General features: G+C 47.2%; 2 protein-coding genes across 5 annotated transcripts; both read right to left on the reverse strand.

Annotated features, from left to right (window-relative positions):
* Positions 1 to 733: 733 nt before the first annotated feature.
* Positions 734 to 9,760, reverse strand: LOC127919563 (NTPase KAP family P-loop domain-containing protein 1-like). The gene is made up of 7 exons (XM_052503304.1): positions 9,584 to 9,760; positions 3,532 to 3,645; positions 2,983 to 3,405; positions 1,719 to 1,853; positions 1,526 to 1,627; positions 1,236 to 1,429; positions 734 to 872 (listed from the first exon to the last, which is right to left on the reverse strand). Exons 1-6 carry the CDS (start codon positions 9,755 to 9,757, stop codon positions 1,259 to 1,261), a joined length of 1,119 nt encoding a protein of 372 aa, XP_052359264.1. The 5' UTR covers positions 9,758 to 9,760; the 3' UTR covers positions 734 to 872; positions 1,236 to 1,258.
* Positions 9,761 to 11,191: 1,431 nt separating this feature from the next.
* Positions 11,192 to 17,224, reverse strand: LOC127919564 (NTPase KAP family P-loop domain-containing protein 1-like). 4 transcript variants are annotated; one of them, XR_008103340.1, is made up of 7 exons: positions 17,100 to 17,224; positions 14,466 to 14,537; positions 13,399 to 13,568; positions 13,257 to 13,361; positions 12,944 to 13,013; positions 12,484 to 12,518; positions 12,070 to 12,353 (listed from the first exon to the last, which is right to left on the reverse strand). XR_008103340.1 is itself a non-coding variant. In XM_052503305.1 (4 exons), the coding sequence occupies exons 2-4, from the start codon at positions 14,476 to 14,478 to the stop codon at positions 11,566 to 11,568; spliced, it is 444 nt and encodes a 147-aa protein (XP_052359265.1). In that variant the 5' UTR covers positions 14,479 to 14,537; positions 17,100 to 17,224; the 3' UTR covers positions 11,192 to 11,565. The 4 variants fall into 4 exon arrangements, 1 of the variants encoding a protein (XP_052359265.1); XM_052503305.1 differs by lacking the exons at positions 12,070 to 12,353; positions 12,484 to 12,518; positions 12,944 to 13,013; positions 13,257 to 13,361 and adding an exon at positions 11,192 to 11,867 and having other exon boundaries at positions 13,440 to 13,568; XR_008103341.1 differs by lacking the exons at positions 12,484 to 12,518; positions 12,944 to 13,013; positions 13,399 to 13,568; positions 14,466 to 14,537; positions 17,100 to 17,224 and adding exons at positions 12,703 to 12,803; positions 12,839 to 12,908 and having other exon boundaries at positions 12,070 to 12,318; positions 13,222 to 13,258.
* Positions 17,225 to 17,855: the final 631 nt, after the last annotated feature.

A 17,855-nucleotide genomic window follows, 5' to 3' on the forward strand; every position in this document is an offset into this window, starting at 1 on the left:
CTCTCTTGAATTAAACACTGTTACCTGACTTTTAAGACCGGGGCTCTGTCCATTCTTATAAAAATATAGGGTCTTACAAGCCCTTCAAATGCATTGACAGAGTATTGAATTCTGATTGGGAAATAATACAGAGCCATTTAGAATTCCACTAACAGCTCGGTGTCGAACGAAGCTTTTACCCCTCTGTAATATGAGTCGAGACCCTTTTTGTTATACTTTTTCATTGGTAAATTGTTCTGTGTTATTTTATTTTGTTGGTTGACAGTAAGTCCCTTTGACATGTATCCAATGGCAGCGCCACCTAGTGGTGGAAAAATGTAATCTAAAATGTAATCTAAGTAACTATTAACCCGTTAAATGTAACTAAATGTAATAGAAAATTGTAATCTACGTAACTATTAACCAGTTAAATGAACTGCATTCCTTTGAACTTTACCCTGGTTTGAGCAACTGAAAGCTCGACAGGAGCTGGCAGAGGAATGCAGTTCACTGTTATTACACAATAGATAGGTAGGTTCTCATGGGTACTACACATCAATACACAGACCATTCCGTTTATCATGCATCTCCATCTCGCCACGGCATCAAGAAAAAGACAGATTTAATGTTGACCCGTGGCTGTGGGGACCGAAATGAGGTTGTTTGGACTGCTGATTGGTCAGTTGTTTGGGGTTTAGGGACGTGGCCTTGGCTCCACTTTGGGCCCTCCCACCGATACCCAGGAAGTGGAGTCTGAAGGTCGTCCACTCCCCGAAGGTCATCTGGAGCAGCTGTTTGAGGTCGTCGGGATCACCGAAGACCAGCGCCTGGCCGGTGAGGTCATTGCTACGGACGATGTCTGCGTACTTCTTAGGGAGGTTCATCCTCGCCAGCTTTTGGGGAATTTGGAAAGATACAGAACATAGAAAGAACATTTCAGTTTAACATGTTTGGGGAGGCAGGTAGCCTAGCGGTTGGAGCGTTGGACTAGTAACCAAAAGGTTGCTAGATCAAATCCCCAAGCTGACAAGGTAAAAATCTGTCGTTCTGCCCCTGAACAAGGCAGTTAACCCACTGTTCCGAGACAGTCATTGTAAATAAGAATTTATTCATAACTGACTTGCCTGGTTAAATAAAGGTTTAAAAAAAATCATTAATGTATTTATCTGAGATCTAAAGGTGGCTATGGACCCTGGTCTAATGGAGTGCACTATATAGGGAATAGGGTGCCATGTGGGACACAACCAACCCCCTACCGCTTTGCAGACGTCCTCAGAGGTCATGTTGATAACAGTCCTGATGTTGAGAGGAGCCAGGTTCCTCCCCACCCAGAATTCTTCAGTCCGGTGGTCCCTCTGATCCGGGCCAGCTCCCTCCTGATAGAATGATCCAGGTTAACCGTGGTCAGCTTGAACCTCTCCGCGTCCCTCACCCTGAACTGGAAATGCACCTGGACGATTGGAAGATGAAGTGTTGGAGAGATGCACACACAAACACAGGTCGCTGGTTCAAATCTGTCTCGACGGAGCGCAAACGGAACACACACCTTGAGGAACATCTCAAACATCTCTGGATCTCCGTCCTGCTCCAGCAGGTCTTCGATCTCCTCCCTCATCATGTGAAGCTCCATCCTCGAGTCGCTGAACACCTATTATAATGTATATAATAATGCATTAATAATATATAAAATAATAATGTGGAATTTGATTAATTATAATAATATATGCCATTTAGCAGACCTCCCACAAAGCCTTGGACTCGTCGACGACTGTCGCCGTCCCGACGGCGTCATCGATCTCTGCTCTCTGCTGCTCGTCCTCCAGACACTGTAGGATCCAGCTGAGACGACAGGGCCAATGGTTGGCAAGAACGACCTGTAATGTGGTGAACATTACTGTCAATCCAGTCCATGTTTTCATTACACTACAAACTGTCGCTTAGAATTCCATTCCATGTTTTACTCTAATGTCGTGATCATTACTGTTAGTCCAGTCCATGTTTTCATTACACTACAAACTGTCGCTTAGAATTCCATTCCATGTTTTACTCTAATGTCGTGATCATTACTGTTAGTCCAGTCCATGTTTTCATTACACTACAAACTGTCGCTTAGAATTCCATTCCATGTTTTACTCTAATGTCGTGATCATTACAGTTAGTCCAGTCCATGTTTTCATTACACTACAAACTGTCGCTTAGAATTCCATTCCATGTTTTACTCTAATGTCGTGATCATTACTGTTAGTCCAGTCCATGTTTTCATTACACTACAAACTGTCGCTTAGAATTCCATTCCATGTTTTACTCTAATGTCGTGATCATTACTGTTAGTCCAGTCCATGTTTTCATTACACTACAAACTGTCGCTTAGAATTCCATTCCATGTTTTACTCTAATGTCGTGATCATTACTGTCAATCCAGTCCATGTTTTCATTACACTACAAACTGTCGCTTAGAATTCCATTCCATGTTTTACTCTAATGTCGTGATCATTACTGTCAGTCCAGTCCATGTTTTCATTACACTACAAACTGTCGCTTAGAATTCCATTCCATGTTTTACTCTAATGTCGTGATCATTACTGTTAGTCCAGTCCATGTTTTCATTACACTACAAACTGTCGCTTAGAATTCCATTCCATGTTTTACTCTAATGTCGTGATCATTACAGTTAGTCCAGTCCATGTTTTCATTACACTACAAACTGTCGCTTAGAATTCCATTCCATGTTTTACTCTAATGTCGTGATCCTTACTGTTAGTCCAGTCCATGTTTTCATTACACTACAAACTGTCGCTTAGAATTCCATTCCATGTTTTACTCTAATGTCGTGATCATTACAGTTTGTCCAGTCCATGTTTTCTATCTCCACAATGCTTTCAGTAAAGGCCAACAGATATATCAGACGCCTCAACCGACTTACGTTTTTCTAATCTTATCATTTGTATCCCTCCCTCCCTCCCTCCCTCCCTCTCCACAACATAAAGAGGGGTGTTACAGTACCCAGGCAGCGATGTTCTCTGGCGGAGGCAGCTCAGTCTTCAGAGCCTCCATGAGCACCACGGTGACCCTGATGGAGTTGATGACCCGTCTCATGGACATGGTGTCATCAGAGATGTAGTGGTGGAGGTTCCCTCTGTTACTGGACAGGATGCTCTCCAGCGCTGATTCTATCGCCTTGTCCGCCTCGTCCTCACTCAGTGCAAACGCCACGTGCGCCTCCTTGATGTGGTTGTTGTCTATCAAAGGAATACTGGCCTCCGTCAGAATAGTTGACGTCTCCTTTGTTTGGGGGCTGCTCTCGATCCAGGAGAGGGATGACTTCGGGCTGCCCAGGTCCAGCTCTCTCAGCTCGATCCCCTTTGACCCATGACCCTTGGCTTCTTCCGTGATCTCTGATTGGCCGCTAACGATATTGTAGAACACCTTGGGAGAGAGATGGAGAGAGAGAATAGATTTTTTTTTTTACACATTTTGGAAGCATCACAGAGATTATGAATGGCAGCAAACGCTGAGTGATTTGATACAATGTGTCCATTTCATATAGAACACCTTGCGCTTGGAGGTGTGGCAGAGCGGCGGTATGGTGAAGGCCAGGGTCACGATGCGGTTCAGGAAGGCATAGGCTCTGTCTTCTTTACTGAAGCACCCGTCTGCATAGTTCACCTGTTGGAGAGAAACAAACTGCATTATTGCCCTATTCACATTTTTCCACTGTAAATCATTTAAATAGTCAACATTTCGGTGCTGAGGCTTTTCTCAAGACAAGACCTCTATTTTTCCCTCTTGTATGCAGCTCTGGAAGATATACACTTATAGCAGTGGTTCCCTCCAGTCCTCCAGTCCCCCAACAGTGGTTCCCTCCAGTCCTCCAGTCCTCCAGTACCCCAACATTGGTTCCCTCCAGTCCTCCAGTACCCCAACAGTGGTTCCCTCCAGTCCTCCAGTCCCCCAACAGTGGTTCCCTCCAGTCCTCCAGTCCCCCAACAGTGGTTCCCTCCAGTCCTCCAGTCCCCCAACAGTGGTTCCCTCCAGTCCTCCAGTCCCCCAACAGTGGTTCCCTCCAGTCCTCCAGTACCCCAACAGTGGATCCCTCCAGTCCTCCAGTCCCCCAACAGTGGTTCCCTCCAGTCCTCCAGTCCCCCAACAGTGGTTCCCTCCAGTCCTCCAGTACACCAACAGTGGTTCCCTCCAGTCCTCCTACCCCAACAGTGGTCCTCCAGTACCCTAACAGTGGTTCCCTCCAGTCCTCCAGTACCCCAACAGTGGTTCCCTCCAGTCCTCCAGTACCCCAACAGTGGTTCCCTCCCTCCAGTCCTCCAGTACCCCAACAGTGGTTCCCTCCAGTCCTCCAGTACCCCAACAGTGGTCCAGTCCTCCAGTCCCCCAACAGTGGTTCCCTCCAGTCCTCCAGTACACCAACAGTGGTTCCCTCCAGTCCTCCAGTCCTCCAGTACCCCAACAGTGGTTCCCTTCAGTCCTCCAGTACCCCAAGAGTGGTTCCCTCCAGTCCTCCAGTACCCCAACAGTGGTTCCCTCCAGTCCTCCAGTACCCTAACAGTGGTTCCCTCCAGTCCTCCAGTACCCCAACAGTGGTTCCCTCCAGTCCTCCAGTACCCCAACAGTGGTTCCCTCCAGTCCTCCAGTACCCCAACAGTGGTTCCCTCCAGTCCTCCAGTCCCCCAACAGTGGTTCCCTCCAGTCCTCCAGTACCCTAACAGTGGTTCCCTCCAGTCCTCCAGTACCCCAACAGTGGTTCCCTCCAGTCCTCCAGTCCCCCAACAGTGGTTCCCTCCAGTCCTCCAGTCCCCCAACAGTGGTTCCCTCCAGTCCTCCAGTCCCCCAACAGTGGTTCCCTCCAGTCCTCCAGTCCCCCAACAGTGGTTCCCTCCAGTCCTCCAGTACCCCAACAGTGGTTCCCTCCAGTCCTCCAGTACCCCAACAGTGGTTCCCTCCAGTCCTCCAGTCCCCCAACAGTGGTTCCCTCCAGTCCTCCAGTCCCCCAACAGTGGTTCCCTCCAGTCCTCCAGTCCCCCAACAGTGGTTCCCTCCAGTCCTCCAGTACACCAACAGTGGTTCCCTCCAGTCCTCCAGTCCTCCAGTACCCCAACAGTGGTTCCCTTCAGTCCTCCAGTACCCCAACAGTGGTTCCCTCCAGTCCTCCAGTCCCCCAACAGTGGTTCCCTCCAGTCCTCCAGTACCCCAACAGTGGTTCCCTCCAGTCCTCCAGTACCCCAACAGTGGTTCCCTCCAGTCCTCCAGTACCCCAACAGTGGTTCCCTCCAGTCCTCCAGTCCTCCAGTACCCCAACAGTGGTTCCCTCCAGTCCTCCAGTACCCTAACAGTGGTTCCCTCCAGTCCTCCAGTACCCCAACAGTGGTTCCCTCCAGTCCTCCAGTACCCCAACAGTGGATCCCTCCAGTCCTCCAGTACCCCAACAGTGGTTCCCTCCAGTCCTCCAGTACCCCAACAGTGGTTCCCTCCAGTCCTCCAGTACCCCAACAGTGGTTCCCTCCAGTCCTCCAGTACCCCAACAGTGGTTCCCTCCAGTCCTCCAGTACCCTAACAGTGGTTCCCTCCAGTCCTCCAACAGTGGTTCCCTCCAGTCCTCCAGTACCCCAACAGTGGATCCCTCCAGTCCTCCAGTACCCCAACAGTGGTTCCCTCCAGTCCTCCAACAGTGGATCCCTCCAGTCCTCCAGTACCCCAACAGTGGTTCCCTCCAGTCCTCCAACAGTGGATCCCTCCAGTCCTCCAGTACCCCAACAGTGGTTCCCTCCAGTCCTCCAGTCCTCCAGTACCCCAACAGTGGTTCCCTCCAGTCCTCCAGTACCCCAACAGTGGTTCCCTCCAGTCCTCCAGTACCCTAACAGTGGTTCCCTCCAGTCCTCCAGTACCCCAACAGTGGTTCCCTCCAGTCCTCCAGTACCCTAACAGTGGTTCCCTCCAGTCCTCCTGTACCCCAACAGTGGTTCCCTCCAGTCCTCCAGTACTCCAACAGTGGTTCCCAACTCCAGTAATCTAGTACCCCAAACAGTGGTTCCCAACCACTGTTGGGGGTAGTGGAGGACTGGAGGGAACCACTGGAGTACTGGAACCACTGGAGTACTGGAACCACTGGGTACTGGAAGACTGGAGTTGGGAACCACTGGAGGACTGGAGTTGGGAACCACTGGAGGACTGGAGTTGGGAACCACTGGAAGACTGGAGTTGGGAACCACTGGAGGACTGGAGTTGGGAACCTGTCAGGATTTGGCCAGGGTTGTTCCGGTTTTTGGTCACTAGATGCCCCCATTGTGCCTTTTGACCTTTTGTTTTCCCTTGATCCCCATTATTATTTGCACCTGTGCCTCGTTTCCCCTGATTGTATTTAAACCCTTTGTTTTCATCAGTTCTTTGCTCTGTGTTTGTATGTTAGCACCCAGCCCTAGTACTCTGTGAACTCTTGTTGATCCTGGTGGACTCTCTTGTGGAATTCTGTTTTTTTGTTCTTGTTTGTTTGTTTTTTGAGTATCTTTTGAGGCTTTTTGTGCTATACCTTCCACCTTTGTTCTTGTGGAATTCCTTTTGAGGTTGTGGAGTTACATGTTTTCCTGAAGAACTTCACTTTTTACTTCATTAAATACACCATCTCAAGTACTGCTGTGTCTGCCTCATCTTCTGGGTTCTGCCGACTATTCGTGGCTCAGTTGGTTAAGTGACTGTTTCTCACTCCGGAGACCCGGGTTCGTAACCGGGTCCTGACAGGAATCACTGGAAGACTGGAGTTGGGAACCACTGGAAGACTGGAGTTGGGAACCACTGGAGGACTGGAGTTGGGAACCACTGGAGGACTGGAGTTGGGAACCACTGGAGGACTGGAGTTGGGAACCACTGGAGGACTGGAGTTGGGAACCACTGGAGGACTGGAGTTGGGAACCACTGTAGGACTGGAGTTGGGAACCACTGGAAGACTGGAGTTGAGAACCACTGGAAGACTGGAGTTGGGAACCACTGGAGGACTGGAGTTGGGAACCACTGGAGGACTGGAGTTGGGAACCACTGGAGGACTGGAGTTGGGAACCACTGGAGGACTGGAGTTGGGAACCACTGGAGGACTGGAGTTGGGAACCACTGGAGGACTGGAGTTGGGAACCACTGGAGGACTGGAGTTGGGAACCACTGCTATAGAGGATATACTTTACTGTCTGTGACTTATTCTTATCATGAGGGTCCCAACAGTTACCCAGATTGTATTATTATTATTATTATTACTACTATACTGTATATACATATTTCTGTTTAGTACTGAACTCAACCCTGGAATTTAAAAAGCGTCTTTCACACGGCTTAATTCTGTGACCGCTGTTGTTGATTAAAACTGTAGAAATCCGTCTGCATATTTCAAGACATGGCATATGGGGTGTAGGGGGATACCCAACGGGCTGGACCATTCTCTTCTCATCACTCATCTTGGGGAAAAACAACGACTCAAAAAGAACGTGGAAATCAAATGATCCGCCATCATTAACACAATGAAAACATCTAATGATTTAATATTGAAATAGAATGGGTGACGAGAAAACAAATTGGCACAATTTAAGGCCAAGTGGCAAACAATGATGCAGGCACTAGGGATGGGGGTGTGGTCAGGGATGGGGGTGGGTCAAGGGGGGGGGTGTGGTCAGGGATGGGGGTGTGGTCAGGATGGGGGTGTGGTCAGGGATCCGGGGGGGGTGTGGTCAGGGGTGGGGGGGTGAGGGGGGGTGTGGTCAGGGATGGGGGTGTGTTGAGGGATGGGGTGTGTTCAGGGGTGGGGGTGTGGTCAGGGATGGGGGTATGTTGGGGATGGGGGTGTGTTGAGGGGTGGGGGTGTGGTGAGGGGGGGTGGGGATCGGGGTGTGGTCAGGGGGGGGGTGTGTTGGATAAGTGTGTGGGGATGGGGGGTGTTGAGGGTGGGGGTGTGGTCAGGGATGGGGGTGTGTTGAGGGATGGGGGTGTGTTGAGGGATGGGGGTGTGTTGAGGGGTGGGGGGTGTTGGGGGTGTGGTCAGGGATGGGGGTGGGGTGGGGGTGTGTTGAGGGGGGGTGTGGTTGAGGTCAGGGATGGGGGTGTGGTGGGGGGGGGGGGGTGGTCCTGTATGGGGTGTGGTCAGGGATGGGGGTGTGGTCAGGGATGGGGGTGTGGTCAGGGATGGGGGTGTGGTCAGGGATGGGGGTGTGGTCAGGGGTGGGGGTGTGTTGAGGGATGGGGGTGTGGTCAGGGATCGGGGGGGTCCGGGATGGGGGTGTGGTCAGGGATGGGGGTGTGGTCAGGGGTGGGGGTGTGGTGACCATTGTGGTCCTGTATGGGTGTGTGGTCAGGGATGGGGGTGTGGTCAGGGATGGGGGTGTGGTCCGGGATCCGGGTGTGGTCAGGGATGGGGGTGTGGTCCGGGATGGGGGTGTGGTCAGGGCTGGGGGTGTGGTCAGGGGTGGGGGTGTGCTGGTGGGTGTGTGGTCAGGGATGGGGGTGTGGTCAGGGATGGGGTTGTGGTCAGGGATGGGTGTGTGAGCCTGCGGGTCTGACCATTGTTTGTATGCGTCTGTCTGTAAGTTGTTGTTCGTATGTATAGAAATCAATCTGACGACTCTTAGTCTACCTGTTGAACCAGGACCTCAGGGTTGACTGATAACACAATATGTACCTGTTGAACCAGGACCTCAGGGTTGACTGATATTATAATATGTACCTGTTGAACCAGGACCTCAGGGTTGACTGATAATATAATATGTACCTGTTGAACCAGGACCTCAGGGTTGACTGATATTATAATATGTACCTGTTGAACCAGGACCTCAGGGTTGACTGATAATATAATATGTACCTGTTGAACCAGGACCTCAGGGTTGACTGATACCACAATATGTACCTGTTGAACCAGGACCTCAGGGTTGACTGATAACACAATATGTACCTGTTGAACCAGGACCTCAGGGTTGACTGATATTATAATATGTACCTGTTGAACCAGGACCTCAGGGTTGACTGATAACACAATATGTACCTGTTTAACCAGGACCTCAGGGTTGACTGATATTATAATATGTACCTGTTGAACCAGGACCTCAGGGTTGACTGATAACACAATATGTACCTGTTGAACCAGGACCTCAGGGTTCACTGATAACACAATATGTACCTGTTGAATCAGGACCTCAGGGTTGACTGATAATATAATAACCAGAACCAGGACCTCAGGGTTGACTGATATTATAATATGTACCTGTTGAACCAGGACCTCAGGGTTGACTGATAATATAGTATGTACCTGTTGAACCAGGACCTCAGGGTTGACTGATAATATAATATGTACCTGTTGAACCAGGACCTCAGGGTTGACTGATATTATAATATGTACCTGTTGAACCAGGACCTCAGGGTTGACTGATAACACAATATGTACCTGTTGAACCAGGACCTCAGGGTTGACTGATAACACAATATGTACCTGTTGAATCAGGACCTCAGGGTTGACTGATAATATAATATGTACCTGTTGAACCAGGACCTCAGGGTTGACTGATACCACAATATGTACCTGTTGAATCAGGACCTCAGGGTTGACTGATATTATAATATGTACCTGTTGAACCAGGACCTCAGGGTTGACTGCCAGCAGAGAGATAAAGGGGGACTCCTCATCAGAGAGCAGTATACTGATAGCATCCAGGACACCAACGATCTTCTTAGGAGCACATCGGTCCAGGTTAGTGATCTCCAGAACCACGCGGATCCTCCTCTGCTCAAACACCTCCATGAACAGGATGAACCTGGAAACAGCCACAGCCCTTCCTCACCTGGGAGAGGAGGAGGGGACAAAGAGAGGACAGAGAGAGAGTGAGAGAGACTGACAGAGGCAGAGAAACAAGAATGAGAGTTAGGTTTTTTCCATGAGAGAGATGCTGAGAGAGTGAGAGAAGGTGATAGAGAGAGTGAGAGAGAAAGAAAGATAAAAAGTTGGAGAAAGCAGGTTGGGAGCTGTTTCATTGGTCAAAAGTTGGTGAATTGATCTAAAATAGTGTACTATGTAGGGAATAGGGTGCCATAGGGCCCTGGTCTAAAGTAGTGCCTCTGGGATACTAGAACATTAATGGACCTTGAACTATCCCTGTTCCCTACATAGTGCACTACTTTTACTCCAAGGTAGTGGAATAGGGTGCCATTATATCCTCCCTCACCTCGTTCATGAACCCCAGTTGGCCGCTGACCCTCCAGGGTCCAGCGCCACGGACGTTCAGGTCCTGGTTGAAGATGAGGTTCTTTCCCATCTGGAAGATGAATCGTAAAGCTGCTGCTGCAGGAAGCCCTGAAGACAGCGAACGACCAGGCCCTCCAACACCCCGGCTGTTTGGGCTTCAGTCAGACCTTCTTCTTCTCCTGTTCCGTTTCCGGATCCCAGTCCGTCCAGTTCAAAGTCTGGAAACTCCGGGAAGCCATACTTCACCTATAGGTGCAGGAACACAAGGTCAGGACAACGTCCTACTCCGTGTTCACTGACTTGTCCGCTGAAATTCACAATGAATGTGTTATTTTTTCCATCTTAATGCTGATTGGTGAACTGTTTCATGCTGCCAAAGATTCCCTCACTCGTAGTCATATTGTATCACCTTGCTTCACTGGTCCCTTTGTTTACAATTCTTCCTCGTTTACGCTAAACATATTATGGGATACTAGAACATTAATGGACCTTGTTACTATGGTTCTATCCCTGGTTGGAACCCTGAAGTCCTACATAGTGCACTACTTTTACTCCAAGGTAGTGCACATTGAAGGCAAAAGGGTGTCATTTGGGAAGCAGCCTCTAACAACCTTCTGATTCTCACCAGGAAGACGAGGACTGTGAGAGCAGCCAGCAGCACGGCCAGGACCAGGGACCAGAGGGGGAAACAGCAGAACTCTTAGATCTCCACTCTGACGATGTGTTTTCAATCACCTTCTTCCTCACCTCATCCTCCTAACCTCTAGGCTGCGCCACGCGGTAGTCAGACCCAGCTGAAGAACAAGAAGAAGACTTTATTGTCCGTTATCTTGATGTTTCCAGTCAGAACTGGGTTTGGAACTGACAAAGCTCTCATCTCTTATTGGATTTAACCATTATTTATACAGGAAGTCCTGTTGAGGTCAAAGGATCTATTTTATGAGGGAGACCGTCAACCTCTAGGTCACCTACCTGAAGTAAACCTATAACCTCTAGGTCACCTACCGGAAGTCAACCTCTAGGTCACCTACCTGAAGTAAACCTATAACCTCTAGGTCACCTACCTGAAGTCAACCTATAACCTCTAGGTCACCTACCTGAAGTCAACCTCTAACCTCTAGGTCACCTACCTGAAGTAAACCTATAACCTCTAGGTCACCTACCTGAAGTAAACCTATAACCTCTAGGTCACCTACCTGAAGTAAACCTCTAACCTCTAGGTTACTTACCTGAAGTTAACCTCTAACCTCTAGGCTACCTACCTGAAGTTAACCTCTAACCTCTAGGCTACCTACCTGAAGTTAACCTCTAACCTCTAGGCTACCTACCTGAAGTTAACCTCTAACCTCTAGGCTACCTACCTGAAGTTAACCTCTAACCTCTAGGTAACCCACCTGAAGTTTCCCGAAGCTCTCCTGCAGTGCCAGGCACAGTCTCATCACCAGCCCCGCCCAGAGGAGGTCACTCCCGGCGAAGTGCCATGCGGAGAACCGAACATAGATGAACCGGACATTCTGTCGTCGCTGGTTCTCCTCGGTCCAGACGGGTCGGTAGAACAGCAGCCTGCAGATCAGAGCTAGGAGACCAGTGATGGAGGCTTTGACGGAACGAGGCTTGGACCTGCCCTGGTAACTCTGCTCCCTCCTCTCTGCCTCCTGCTCCATGTGGACTAGTTAAGGAGCGAGCGAGCAAGAGAGAGAGAGAGAGAGAGAAAGAGAAAGAGAACAGCGAGATAAGGATATATTCATTCTAGCTCTGGGCGTTAGGGCTACTTTCTAACACTGAGCATCCTGCGTAGATGAATATCGTCGTTGTATATATCCTCTATATGACAGGATCATGTTGTATCTACTCTCTATGAGACAGGATCATGTTGTATCTACTGTCTATGAGACAGGATCATGTTGTATCTATCCTCTATATGACAGGATCATATTGTGTGTAACTACCCTCTATGAGACAGGATCATGTGGTGTCTACCTACCCTCTATGAGACAGGATCATGTGGTGTCTACCTACCCTCTATGAGACAGGATCATGTGGTGTCTACCTACCCTCTATGAGACAGGATCATGTGGTGTCTACCTACCCTCTATAAGACAGGATCATGTGGTGTCTACCTACCCTCTATGAGACAGGATCATGTGGTGTCTACCTACCCTCTATAAGACAGGATCATGTTGTATCTACCCTCTATAAGACAGGATCATGTTGTGTCTACCCCCTATATGAGTCAGGATCATATTGTATCTACCCTCTATAAGACAGGATCATGTGGTGTCTACCTACCCTCTATGAGACAGGATCATGTGGTGTCTACCTACCCTCTATGAGACAGGATCATGTGGTGTCTACCCTACCCTCTATATGACAGGATCATATTGTGTGTATCTATCCTCTATAAGACAGGATCATGTTGTATCTATCCTCTACCCTCTATGACAGGATCATGTGGTGTCTATCTACAGGATCCTCTATATGACAGGATCATGTGGTGTATCTACCCTCTATGAGACAGGATCATGTGGTGTCTACCTACCCTCTATAAGTCAGGATCATGTGGTGTCTACCTACCCTCTATGAGTCAGGATCATGTGGTGTCTACCTACCCTCTATGAGACAGGATCATGTGGTGTCTACCTACCCTCTATAAGACAGGATCATGTGGTGTCTACCTACCCTCTATGAGTCAGGATCATGTGGTGTCTACCTACCCTCTATAAGACAGGATCATGTGGTGTCTACCTACCCTCTATGAGTCAGGATCATGTGGTGTCTACCTACCCTCTATAAGACAGGATCATGTGGTGTCTACCTACCCTCTATAAGACAGGATCATGTGGTGTCTACCTACCCTCTATAAGACAGGATCATGTGGTGTCTACCTACCCTCTATGAGTCAGGATCATGTGGTGTCTACCTACCCTCTATGAGTCAGGATCATGTGGTGTCTACCTACCCTCTATGAGTCAGGATCATGTGGTGTCTACCCTCTATCTGAGTCAGGATCATGTGGTGTCTACCTACCCTCTATGAGTCAGGATCATGTGGTGTCTACCTACCCTCTATAAGTCAGGATAATGTGGTGTCTACCTACCCTCTATGAGTCAGGATCATGTGGTGTCTACCTACCCTCTATGAGTCAGGATCATGTGGTGTCTACCTACCCTCTATATATCTGAGGATCATGTGTTGTCTACCTACCCTCTATATATCTGAGGATCATGTGGTGTCTACCTACCCTCTATATATCTGAGGATCATGTTGATGCGGTTCTGACATGATGAGTAGAGGCCCACTGTAGCAGGAGAGGACACTTTAATCAGAGTCTTGGACAGAGCGTACGCATAGATGTGATCCGACGGCAAATCTATAGAATCAAAAGAGATAAATGTAACACAGGACGTTCCTTCCAGGCACTTCCAGGCACTTGCAGTTAAAATGTAGTGGGGAAACTACAAACAAAACATCTACAAGATCAAAATAAAGGGACCAAAATACCGGCTGTGTTTCTGTATTTTGAAAGTTATATATCTTGGAAATTTGATTGAAAATTACAGGCCTCTCTCATCTTTTAAGTGGGAGAACTTGCACAATTGTTGGCTGACTAAATACTTTTTTGCCCCACTGTATATTTTGAAAATGTGATTGCTGACCTGCAAAACATTTTGGGGACTATATCAACAATGGACTAATGAATCATATACCAAAGGATATTTCTTTAATGATTGACAGTGTTTTCTGAATGATGGGAGTGACCTCCACTGTAAATATTTATTACTAAAGCATGTGACCACATGAATTTCCTCCAATGGGATAATAAACGTTATCAAATGTCCTAATTAATACCAGTTGCACACAACTTCCTCTTTTTAAAACCTACAGTATTACTGCATCTGAAATGGCTTATTCCCTATGTAGTGCACTACTTTTGACCAGAACCCTATGGGGGAATAGGGCCCTGGTCCAAAGTAGTGCACTACATAGGGAATAGGGCCCTGGTCCAAAGTAGTGCACTACATAGGGAATAGGGTGCCATTTGGGACACTGTCCTGTGTTTGTGTATTCCAGCTGCTACAGAACAGGCCCAGTACATCATTATGCAAACACTCGGGTGCTGTTCTGTTCTATTCTGTTCACACAGCCATAATTGGTCTATAGGGTAACTCAGAGAGGGGCTGAGAGTGAGGGACCCTAGAAACTAACAATTTGGAGGAGGAAATGGAATCTAGAATCTCAATTATCTCTCTCTCAAGAGAGAGCTCACCTTTTATTATCATTGTATTGGTTGTTGCCAACGGCACCCAGAGAATAATGGTAATGTGTGGCTGTTTGTGATCTGTGAATGACAAGAATAACACTTACAAATCCTCAGGTGAAAGAGAGGGAGGGAGAGAGAGAGAGAGAGGGTGGAGGTAAATGAGATGAGGGGAGGGAAAAGAATGAGAAGGGGGAGGGAAAAAGAGAGAGAGAGAGAGATGGGGAGGGGGAGGGAGAGGGAGAGAAAGAGGGTTGGGGAAAAGTAGAGAGGGAGGGAGGGAGGGAGAGAAAAGGGTTTGAATACTAATACAACAGCAGGGTTATATAGAAAGTGCATCACAACACAACTTAAGCAGTAGATAATATAGAAATAAAATGAGTTGGTGACAAAATACACCTGAATGTCCACAGTGTCTGTCATTCTGGTGCTATTTAGACTTACTATACATCCAGTGAGTTACTATACATCCAGTGAGTTACTGAGTTACTATACATCCAGTGAGTTACTATACATCCAGTGAGTTACTATACATCCAGTGAGTTACTATACATCCAGTGAGTTACTATACATCCAGTGAGTTACTGAGTTCCTATACATCCAGTGAGTTACTATACATCCAGTGAGTTACTATACATCCAGTGAGTTACTATACATCCAGTGAGTTACTATACATCCAGTGAGTTACTATACATCCAGTGAGTTACTATACATCCAGTGAGTTACTGAGTTACTATACATCCAGTGAGTTACTATACATCCAGTGAGTTACTGAGTTACTATACATCCAGTGAGTTACTATACATCCAGTGAGTTACTGAGTTACTATACATCCAGTGAGTTACTATACATCCAGTGAGTTACTATACATCCAGTGAGTTACTATACATCCAGTGAGTTACTGTACATCCAGTGAGTTACTATACATCCAGTGAGTTACTATACATCCAGTGAGTTACTATACATCCAGTGAGTTACTATACATCCAGTGAGTTACTATACATCCAGTGAGTTACTATACATCCAGTGAGTTACTGAGTTACTATACATCCAGTGAGTTACTATACATCCAGTGAGTTACTGAGTTACTATACATCCAGTGAGTTACTGAGTTACTATACATCCAGTGAGTTACTATACATCCAGTGAGTTCCTGAGTTACTATACATCCAGTGAGTTACTATACATCCAGTGAGTTACTATACATCCAGTGAGTTCTGATACTGAGTTACTATACATCCAGTGAGTTACTATACATCCAGGGAGTTACTGAGTTACTATACATCCAGTGAGTTACTGAGTTACTATACATCCAGTGAGTTACTATACATCCAGTGAGTTACTGAGTTACTATACATCCAGTGAGTTACTATACATCCAGTGAGTTACTGTACATCCACTGAGTTACTATACATCCAGTGAGTTACTATACATCCAGTGAGTTACTGAGTTACTATACATCCAGTGAGTTACTATACATCCAGTGAGTTACTATACATCCAGTGAGTTACTGTACATCCAGTGAGTTACTATACATCCAGTGAGTTACTGTACATCCACTGAGTTACTATACATCCAGTGAGTTACTATACATCCAGTGAGTTACTATACATCCAGTGAGTTACTATACATCCAGTGAGTTACTGTACATCCAGTGAGTTACTATACATCCAGTGAGTTACTATACATCCAGTGAGTTACTATACATCCAGTGAGTTACTATACATCCAGTGAGTTACTATACATCCAGTGAGTTACTGTACATCCACTGAGTTACTATACATCCAGTGAGTTACTATACATCCAGTGAGTTACTTTACATCCAGTGAGTTACTATACATCCAGTGAGTTACTGAGTTACTATACATCCAGTGAGTTACTATACATCCAGTGAGTTCCTGAGTTACTATACATCCAGTGAGTTACTATACATCCAGGAGTTACTGAGTTACTATACATCCAGTGAGTTACTGAGTTACTATACATCCAGTGAGTAAATTAGTTACTATACATCCAGTGAGTTACTGAGTTCCTATACATCCAGTGAGTTACTATACATCCAGTGAGTTACTATACATCCAGTGAGTTACTATACATCCAGTGAGTTACTGAGTTACTATACACCCAGTGAGTTACTGAGTTACTATACATCCAGTGGGTTACTGAGTTACTATACATCCAGTGAGTTACTATACATCCAGTGAGTTACTGTACATCCACTGAGTTACTGAGTTCCTATACATCCAGTGAGTTACTATACATCCAGTGAGTTACTATACATCCAGTGAGTTACTATACATCCAGTGAGTTACTGAGTTCCTATACATCCAGTGAGTTACTGAGTTACTATACATCCAGTGAGTTACTGAGTTACTATCCATCCAATAGGCTATGTGTAGTGTACATGCAGTTCGTAGGACTTGCCAGGATAAAGTGGGTGTATCCAGGATAAGGTGGGTGTGTCCAGGATAAAGTGGGTGTGTCCAGGATAAGGTGGGTGTGTCCAGGATAAGGTGGGTGTGTTCTTTATAAGATAGCATAGTGCTTACTGACCATAAGCAACCACTTAGAATTCAGCTACCTGAGGTACACTACAATGCCCGGTATCCAATCAAAACCCATCAGATGAAACAGAGGTCTTACCTTTCAGTTGGAAGTCTCAGAACCCACTCCTCCTCCTAACACGGATCAGGAACAGGATCAATAGATGTTGTCTTGTTGTGACTGAGAGAGGGATCCACAGAAAGAATGCTGCTACCCACCTCTACAATGGCTAAGGTGTGGTGAACTTTACACCCCTAGCCCAGGGCCTGCCTGGCTAACTTCCTGCCCGCTGTACAGCTTTACAATGCCGATATCAGCTAAAAGCTAATTATTCACTAGATAATTTCTCCTTCTGTCTATAGGGCTCTCTCTCTCTATATATTTGGTCTGTCTGTAGGGTTCTCTCTCTCTCTCTATTTGGTCTGTCTGTAGGGCTCTCTCTCTATTTAGTCTGTCTGTAGGGCTCTCTCTCTATTTGGTCTGTCTGTAGGGCTCTCTCTCTATTCGGTCTGTCTGTAGGGCTCTCTCTCTATTCGGTCTGTCTGTAGGGCTCTCTCTCTATTCGGTCTGTCTGTAGGGCTCTCTCTATTCGGTCTGTCTGTAGGGCTCTCTCTCTCTCTCTATTCGGTCTGTCTGTTGGGCTCTCTCTCTATTCGGTCTGTCTGTAGGGCTCTCTCTCTCTCTATTCGGTCTATCTGTAGGGCTCTCTCTATTTGGTCTGTCTGTAGGGCACTCTCTCTCTCTATTCGGTCTGTCTGTAGGGCTCTCTCTCTATTCGGTCTGTCTGTAGGGCTCTCTCTCTCTATTTGGTCTGTCTGTAGGGCTCTCTCTCTCTCTATTCGGTCTGTCTGTAGG

The sequence above is a fragment of the Oncorhynchus keta genome, unplaced genomic scaffold (assembly GCF_023373465.1).
Source record: "Oncorhynchus keta strain PuntledgeMale-10-30-2019 unplaced genomic scaffold, Oket_V2 Un_contig_1705_pilon_pilon, whole genome shotgun sequence".
NCBI lineage: Eukaryota > Metazoa > Chordata > Actinopteri > Salmoniformes > Salmonidae > Oncorhynchus > Oncorhynchus keta.